General features: G+C 40.5%; 3 protein-coding genes across 3 annotated transcripts in view; 2 read left to right on the forward strand and 1 right to left on the reverse strand.

The window, feature by feature from the left end:
* Positions 1-480, forward strand: part of AK88_00046 (uncharacterized protein) — a gene marked incomplete at both ends in the record, with an annotated part of 5,034 nt that extends 4,554 nt beyond the window's left edge. The window contains 2 exons of the mRNA XM_012477697.1: positions 116-187; positions 342-480. Coding sequence (XP_012333120.1) covers positions 116-187; positions 342-480 — 211 coding nt within the window. The remainder of the gene's footprint in view (positions 1-115; positions 188-341) is intronic.
* A 137-nt stretch (positions 481-617) lies between these two features.
* On the reverse strand, positions 618-5,513 carry AK88_00047 (uncharacterized protein; the record flags this gene model as incomplete). Its single annotated transcript, XM_012477698.1, has 1 exon — positions 618-5,513. One exon carries the CDS (start codon positions 5,511-5,513, stop codon positions 618-620), a length of 4,896 nt encoding a protein of 1,631 aa, XP_012333121.1.
* A 2,127-nt stretch (positions 5,514-7,640) lies between these two features.
* On the forward strand, positions 7,641-9,313 carry AK88_00048 (uncharacterized protein; the record flags this gene model as incomplete). The annotated part of the gene is made up of 2 exons (XM_012477699.1): positions 7,641-9,023; positions 9,167-9,313. 2 exons carry the CDS (start codon positions 7,641-7,643, stop codon positions 9,311-9,313), a joined length of 1,530 nt encoding a protein of 509 aa, XP_012333122.1.
* Positions 9,314-9,370: the final 57 nt, after the last annotated feature.

Here is a 9,370-nt window from a genome sequence, read left to right on the forward strand (position 1 = left end):
ACTAGTGCGCTTCTTACTAACGGGCCTACTAGTGCGCTTCTTACTAACGGGCCTACTAGTGCGCTTCTTACTAATGCGCATACTAATGCGCCTACTCATGCACCGCTTCCCGCAGATACGCCTCCTGTGATTACAAGCCGAAGAAGACCATTGGGAAGAAAGTTAAGCTTCTCGTGGACCTCGCCAGGTGGGTCTCTCACCGCCCATACAGGACGAATGCACAGCACGTGATGGTGCATCAATGCAGTTACACATGTTGAAACATCGGTACATCATTCTCGTCACCCCCTTCTCCATCACATACACACATGGCCGTGAGCACACCCGTTCCATCAACGCAGGGTCCTGTACCTACTGAACGAGGGACTACAACATGTGTACCTGATCAAGTTTGTGAACAGAAGTGTAACGATAGAAAACCATGTTATCGTTTTTTTCAACCATCACAAGTTGGACTTGCGCAATTTCAGGCACTACTAAGCGGTACAGAAAAAAAAAAAAAAAAAAAAAAAAAAAAGACGCGGCGCGGTACTCTGCGATGAGTGGCCGACGAGAGAACGAGCGCGGGGTGAAGCCATATCTGTTGGCCGCTACACTCGCTACGCTCGCTAGGATAGCTACACCTCCTGGCGGTAGCGGCAAATGTCGAGGGTGACCGTGCGGGAACACTTCTTATGCTTGTTCTTGTACACGCCGATGAGGGTCTGGCTCTTGCTGAAGAACTTTTCCTTGAGCGAGATGACAATGACTTGGCTGTTAATAGAGTTAAGGTACCTGGCGAGTGCACTCATTTTAATGGGATCCATATTCGCATCTACCTCGTCCAATATAATAAACGAGTTACTTATATATTTTTGAATGGAAAAAATTAGTGCCAATGCACTCATGCTTTTTTCTCCTCCACTTAACTCCGATACCTCAAAGAAGCGTTTCATGGGTGGCATATTGTTATAGCGAATGCCACAGTAAAATGGTTCATCGTCTTTATTGAACTCATTCAAATTGACGAGGTCTAAAAAAGCTTGGCCACCGACATGGTGCTTCACATTATAAGTTAAATTATTATACACATTATCTATTACATTTTTTATATAATTAAAACAGTGTAGAAATTTGTATGACCTTTTTTTTTGTAAAATCCTGAAATTTCTTTCGAACAGATTACATTCCTTTCTTTCATTGGAGAGAGCAGCGTCCACATTCTTCAACTTGCTGAGTAACTGTTCATACTCCTTTTCTGCACTTGTATTTACGTTTTTCATTTTTAGGAGTTTTTTTTTTTTTTCAATTTGCTTTTCCAGCTTTTCCTGCTGTGTGTTAATTTCCTGCTCGTTTTCCATTTGCTTCAACTCATCTGGGAGTGCATCGAAGGAAATGTTGCTTAAGGTAAGATCGACCTCCTTGTCGTCTTCGTCTTGGTCTTCTCCACCGCTTCCACGCGTGCTGCTGGAACTCGCGGCGCTTCCCCGGTCGGAGTCGTCTTCCTCCTCTTCATCGTCGCTGCCTTGGAGAAGCTTGCTCATGCGTCGTTTACCCTTGGACCGGCCTGCCTTGTGCCCCGTTGGCCGCTGATCATGCTGCTGGTCGGCAATTGCATAACTCGCCGCGAACACATTGACGCCATTCATGTCGCACTCGCTTACGAGATCCTTCACGAGGGTAACGTAAATGAGAATCTTCTTCCTACAATTGTCTACCTTACTCTGCATCGTCTCGTACTTTTCAAAATTGCCGCTAATCCTATCTCGCAGGTCATTGAGTTCCTGGTTAATCTGAGCAAGGTTCTTAAGATGCGTGGCTCGTTCGATCTCTCTCTCGTGGATACCCTTTTCCGTTTCTTTCATTTTATCCACATGCCCCTTCTCTTCCTCATTCAGTTTGTACAATTCTAATTTAATATTCTCTTCCTGATTAGCAGCTTTCTCCTTTTTCTGCATCAGTTCAATTTCATATCGTTTATCGGACAATTCATTCATATCGTCATTTAACTTTTTTATATTATTTTTTATACGGTCAATATTATAATCTATTCGTTCCATTTCTTTTGAACCTTTTTCAATTGCTTCGTAAATATTTTCCATTTGAAATCTTTCATTGAGTATTTTAAAAGAGTCTCTTTGGTAAGACGCCAGTCCCTTTCTCTCCTTCATCAACTCTGCTTCATAACTTTCAAGAGTACTCACTTTTTTTTTCATTTGCACATTTTTTATTTTTATAATTCTTTCTTCATAATTTTGTATCGTGGCTTCTTTTCCCTCTACTTCTTTCTCGAAAATGCCTTTTTTAATTAACAAACTAGCAGCTTTTTTTTTATTCAACTCGAGTTCATAATTCGTTTTATTAATTTGTTCATTAGTTTCAATCACCTTCTTATTACAATCACTAATAACACTCCTGCATTCTTCCTTCTCACTCACGATTCTGTTATACATGCTAAGGTTCAATCTCCTGTTACTATACCTTTCTCTGTCTCCATGGGTAGAAGATATATCCACGATTAAATTGTTATGCTTAGAAATGATATGACCATTCAGTGTTACCATATTAGCATTCAGATGTGGAAATTTGCTTTTCACCTCCTCTGCGTCTTTTATTCGTTCAACGATCAGGGTGTTCCTGCCAATGAGATAGTCGAACAGGACTTTAAACTGCTCATCGCATACGAGACAATTGTTCGCCAATACGATATTCTTCTTTTTGAATGTATTTATTACCTTTTCCATCATGTGGTGGTCTTCCTCTTGCCACGTATTATCCTCCCCCCGTTCCCACGCCGCCACTCCTGCTGTGGTAACGTCGTCATTCTGTACATGTGTGTGCATATCACCTCCCCTGCGCTTTACATTTTTCACGAAATTTTTTACGAAATTTTCCAGAGGGATAAAGTCCATCCTGTGTAGCTTATTGTCCTTGAGGTACTTGATACACTGCGCAGCCACGTGTACATTTTTTACCACGAGGAAATTATTATACTTATGAATTGCATTATTAACAGCCGTGAAGTAAACTTTGTTGCTGACCTCGTACAGCGAACTGACCTCGTCATATACCTGGTCTTCCCCAAACACATTTTTCAAGTTCGAAATGATTTCTCTTTTTTTTTCAAATTGTATTAATTCATTTTTGTGTATATTTAATATATTAACTTCATTGTCCAGTTGTTCTATTCTTTTTTCCTTTTGTGAGATGGCTTGATGAAGGTCTCTCAAGTGTACCTTCAAATTTTCAAGTTTGTTCCTGTCCCCTTCGATGAGCATATTCAGTGTGTTCACTCTTCCTGATACCTCATCCATGGTGAGCTTCTCCGCTTCGTAATCGAGTACCTCCTTCTGTTTCTTCCTGCACAAATTATCACACTCTTCTTGTAACTCCTTTATATCCTTCTTTAGCGCGTTTGCCAAGGAGTTATAATTGTTAATGTTGATGTTGCTGTTAGCGCAGAGGTATAAATACTTCTCCTTGCACTTTTTATACTCATTTAAATTTTCCACAAGATGGAACAGGTTGCACTTTTGAAATAACGCTTTCTCCTCCTCCTCCTCAAGTAGGTCAGCACTCGTCTTCCCGTCCTGATGTGCACCGCTACCTAAGCGCAGTCTCTGCTCAGCCTTTACCAGATTATCAAATATGCCTTTGTGTCTCTCCTGAATGTACTTCTTAACTCGGTCATGCTTTTCCATGAAGGTTAGGATGACCCCTAGTTTGTTTGAAATTTCTGTTCGTAATTTCTTACTCTGTTCCTTGACCTGTTCATGCAGATTGTCTGAAAATGTGGTGCAGTGGGTTTGTATGTTCATTTGTAGCTTCTGGTTGGCCAGCACCTTGGTCAGGGAGTCTTCATTAAATTTTTTCTTCTCATTTATTTCGTTCAAAGCAATTTTTAATCGGTTCATTTCGACACGGTAGTTCCTAATATCGTCTTCAATTTTTATAAGACTTTTTTTTTTCAAAAGTTTTTTTTTTTCCAAATGGCTAGCCACATCTTTATCTTTCGAGAGCACCTCTTGTTCGAATTCGATTTTTTCCTCTTTATATGTGAGCAGATCTTCCTTTAGCTTTTCCTTTTTCTTATGAAGGTGGTACAGCTGGAAGAGGTAGAATGTCTTCACGTCTTGCTCGTGTTCCTCTTTCAATTGGTTCTGTTCAATATTATCACTAATTTGCATTTTGTGAATTTTAATTTCTTGTTCGATTTTTTTCTTTTCATTTAAGTAACTCTTGCAGGTCATTTGTTTCTCTTTTAATTTTTCCTTCATGTCTTCATATACCTGTTCATACTCATCTGACCCACTAATATATTCAAACAGTTTAGCTAATTCAGTTGGCTTTTTATTTATTACATCTTCAATATCTCCTTGAAAAATGAGACACGTTTTCGTTTTTGTTTCAATTCGATGTTTCTTAAGAAAAGCAATGTACTCCTTATGCTCCACCAGTTTTTCATTTATGTAGTAGTTGCTGACCCCTTTAAAATTTAAGGTTCTTTTTACTTCAAAATTTTCTTTATTGCTTTCGAGAACAAGTTTCACATAACACTTCTTCCTCTTCAACAACTCTACTCTTTCATTTTCCTTATAATGAATTAATTGCTTCATATTCTTTACCCTAAGACACTTATTATGAATACCCAGCACAAAACATATGCAGTCCATTATGTTTGATTTACCTGACCCGTTTGGACCTATTATAGCGGTAAATTTGGAAAAGGGCCCAATAATATTTTCTCCTTCATAACTTTTAAAGTTGCACACCACTAGGTATTTGATAGAGCAGAGTTCATTATCTCGACCTGCCACACTAGACGCCATGCTACTATTGTTCAGGTACTCGTTTGGGTATTCCATCTGAGCGGTACAGGGTTCAGGCAGGACGCTACTTAAGGGGTTAGTGCGTCCAGCGAGGGGGTCTCTTCTCTGGGTGACTTCACTCCCCGTTTCACTCCTCGGCACACAGGCCAGGTTATCCCCCACATCGCTACCACCCTCATTTGCGTCGTTTACATTTACCCCCTCTTCGTGTGCGTCGTTTGGCTTCTGAACTAGGACAACTCCTTGGTGTTCTTTCCCGCCTCCCTTCAAGACTACCTTCCCTTTTTCCCCCTTACCCTCTTCCGCTATATCTGTTTGGCGAACCAGTGTGGCCCCTTTCGTTATCTCCTTATCCTGCTTGGCGCCATCCTGTGCGAGCAAAGTCTTCTTCACACTGCGCACCTTATCCTCCGCTCCGTCACCATACATGCCCTTCAGCACTGCATACTTTTTCCCCTCATTCGCAGACTCCAAATTAATGGGCTTGGTAAGGGAAAAATTAAAAGAAGATTCGTCTGACCCATCAGCATATTCCTCATTTATAAAATTATTAAAGTCTTGATCGTCCATCTTGGCTGAGTTTGTCATTATATGAATGGACCCTTCATTTTTGTCTCTTTCCGTGTCGAGTTCGGAACCGGACTCATCCTGCTCATCGCCTTTGCTCTCCATGGGGTCCTTATCTTTGTTCCTTTTCCTTTGCATCTTACAGCTGGGCTCGTTATGGGAGGGGAAAAAGCGGCAGAGAAAATTTTTTACCCTTTCGCCCCCCCCCACCTCACACGCCCAAAAAGGGGAATGGTCAAGCGGCGAAGCGTACAATACACCACGTGGGAGGCACACCAAAAAAAAAAAAAAAAAAAGTAAACAGGGAACCCCCAAAAACGCACACGTATTTTTTACGCGCTCTTACATACAGAGAGACTTTTCCTTGTGTGTTTTTTTTTTTTCTTCTTCTTTTTTTCCTTTTTTTCCCTTGCCCCCCTCTTTTTTTTTGTGTATGGACGAACAGAGCAAATGAGTCAACCCTCGATGTACACACCCGTACATGTAACCGTAAGAAAAATCAATTCACCTCTTAGCGTGAACAGCACAGCTCAGCTCGTATCCCTTCGATAGACCTCTCTCATGTAAGCCTGAGTTTTGTTTTTTTCCCCCAAGTGTACATACATGTGTTTACTCCATGGCAGCTAGCTCTTTTTTTGTATGCTTTCTTTTTTCTTTTTTTTTATTCTTTTTTTTTAATTTCCCGCACTTGACCACTGTACACATGAAGCGTTCGCATTGACAAAATAATTTGTTCAACGAAAAAAAAAAGTGGAGCGAATGTTAGGAGAGAGATATTCTGGTTGGTGTGAGTTTTTTTTTTTTTTTTTAATGTGGTTAGCTGCTCCGTTTTTTTTTTTTTTTTTTTTTTTGGCCCATTTAGTAGTCTTATCCATGAGAAAAAGAAGAGAACAAAAAACAGCCAAACGGGGGGGACGAGAGGAAGGGACAAATTTATATGTGACGAATTTTCCCTGCACACCATTTTCCTACTCAGACATGTACGCCACACACCAGTTTTAAAAAAAAAAAAAAAAAAAAAAAAATATATGACTTGTCCAGGTGGGGAGAAAAACAAATGCACCGATAGATTGGACGGTCTTAGTCGTGAAACTGGTCGAGCACTAACCCTGAACGCTAACCACACGTATCCGTAAGGGAGTAAAAAAAAAAAAGCCTCATAAATGTAATTGCCATTGTTAGACTTCTCCTTTTACGCGCGTGCACGATGCGGTTGAAAGAGAGAACGGTTTGGGGGGTCCCCTAAAAAAAGGAAGCGCACATCATGTTCAGCCACCTGTGGGGGGAGGGCAGGCATATATTCGTATGCGACTCAAAGGGATGGTGTAACCAGACGACCTCCGCGCCGGCGTTGTGAACTGCTCAGACGTTTCACCGTCCCTCTTCTCACGTCTGCAAAACGGGTCACGGCTGGTTTGCTCAAAATATCCCTCACGTGGAGGTAAAATATTTACAAAAGTGGTGCGCAAGGATGTGTCAGGCAGTATTGGGTAGGGTCACAAGGGGAGCCCACTTTAAAGGATAGACAAAGTTTGCAAGTGAGGAGAATATTATTTTTTTTTTTTTTTTTGGGCGAGGGTAAAAAGTAGACAATGGCTGCACGCGCACAGGGAAAATGTGATGCAAATTCGTTGGGGAATGCCTTACCCCCGATTAGACACTATCTTAACATGTACTTTTCACTCCTCTATTTTATTTATTTTTTTGGTGCGCACGGTTGACGCGGCTGTGAAGTTTATAGGCGTCCTAATGAGAAGACACCTTCCTCCATTATCGCCAAGGCAAAAAGGAGAAGCAGCTATACGTATTGTTCCTTCCAAGTCTTATAGTTTCCCCCCCCCCCTGGCGCTTCCGTCCTTTGTGTGCATTGCGTATTGCGCGAATTGCCCGTTTGGCCACAGCTGGGGGGGGAAAGACTCGAGGGCCCCACCCCCCTCTTCGCCAAAGAATGTGCGTGGGTAGGATGCGAAGGAAAAAAAAAAAAAAAAAAAAAAAAAAAAGGCACACGCGCGGAGATTATATTTTCCTCCCCTTTTTGGGTATACATCGATTTAACATCCGTTTAGGAATCCCGCTTGGGAAGCATCCTGTTTTGTCATTGAGGCAGCGCGGTGGAACAGGTGTACCGACATCCCCACCGCACTCTACCCCCCGCCCCCGTCTTTGCGTACGGTCTTAACGAACACTTCCGTAGCGTGAAACTAACGCTTCCCCCACGTGTAACTGGTTCACCCGCCTTCCGTTTACACAAACCACTACCCAACGATGAGCAAAGTAATTCAGCAGATATTTGAGGACTACAACAAGTCCAGGACGCAATTCACGCAAAGCATATATGACATGTGTTTGAAGGCACACAACATGGAACTAATAATTAGCACGGACATTATAATTATGATTCGTCCCCTGATCCTCGATAAGGTCCCGATAGTGCAGCAAAATGCAACTCAGATATTAGGGAAAATGGCTAGCCATTCTGAGGAAGTAGCATTGACCATTTTACAAAATGATATTTTACCACATCTAGTATACTGTTTAAAACATGAAAATAAAAATTACAGAAAAAATTCTGCTAACACATTAAAATGTCTGGCTAGCCATAATGCCAAGCTAGCTAATTTGGTAGCAGAAGAAGAAAATTGTATAGATAATCTGTTAGACTCATTAGACGAATATGACATCAGATTAAAGGACGCATGTATAAATGCCCTGTGCGCAATTGTGAAAAACGACATCGATTTGGCTAATATACTTGTGGGAAAAGGAATAATCCCGTTGGTGATTTTGTCCTTACAAGAGAAGGATACATATTTGGTGAGGAGTTCATTAAATATATTAACGGAGCTTTGTAAACACACAAATGAAATTGCAAAAGAGGTGGTCGATAATAATGCTCTACCACATCTTATAAAATTCTTAGACAACACAGATGTACAAATAAAACGTTATGCATGTAACTGCTTAGCTCAAATAGCAAAACATAAAGAAGAATTAACAGAACTGATAATTGAAAATGACATGTTCCCTAAAATCATTTACTTACTAAATGATCCCGATGATGTGGTAAAAAAAAACTGCGCCAATTGTTTAAAAGAAATGAGCAAACATAATGAAGACATATGCAAAATCATTGTTCGTGCAGGTACTCTTCCTTTTATATGTGAATGTATTGAACAATCATCGCGCGGCACTGTTCAACTCCCCGCTGTCTTATGTATTGGTTTTATTGCCTCCTTTTCTGAATCCCTAAGTTTAAATATTATTTTAGCAAATGCTATCCCTATTTTAAAAAAGTATTTAATTGAAGAAACGGAAGACTACATCAAATCTGCATGCGTCTGGACCCTAGGGAATATTGGCAAGCATTCTTCCTCTCACGCTAAGAAGTTATGTGATGAAAATCTTTTAATAATTTTTACCAATTTGTACAATGCAAATGACTCCTCTGATGAATTGAAGAAGAGAGTCAAACTCGCTTTCAAAAGCGTCATTCAGAAAGTCATCGATTTAGAGGCTTTAGAACCCGTTTTCCTAAAAGCCACGGCTAAGCTAGCCAAATATTGCATCTGCCAATTTGCAAAAATTATCCCAAAAAATCCCACCTATAAAAAGTCCTTCATCAAATCCGGATGCCTCAAGTATCTGCAGGTATAAAGCAGCGCCTACACTTTTTTTTTTTTTTTTTTTTTTTTTTTACACCCCGTTGCGTGTGTTGCATTATTATCCTTTTAAACGCTATCACTTCCGCCACAACCCTTTGCACGTTTTTTTTTTTTTTGTGTCCTTGTTAGGAAATGAAAAATTCCGAGGAGGTAAAGAAAATCGAAATGGAAATAAACACCATCAACAATTCCTTCCCGGAAGATATTATTAATTATTATACCCCTGGTTACTCAGAGACGTTAATAAAAAGGATTGACCAAGCGGGTAAAATGTGAGGGATTGGGGGGCGGGTAGATGGGCAACCTTTTTTTTTTTTTTTTTTTTTTTTTTTT

The sequence above is a fragment of the Plasmodium fragile genome (genome assembly GCF_000956335.1).
Source record: "Plasmodium fragile strain nilgiri unplaced genomic scaffold supercont1.1, whole genome shotgun sequence".
In the NCBI taxonomy this organism is placed as follows: Eukaryota; Apicomplexa; class Aconoidasida; order Haemosporida; family Plasmodiidae; genus Plasmodium; species Plasmodium fragile.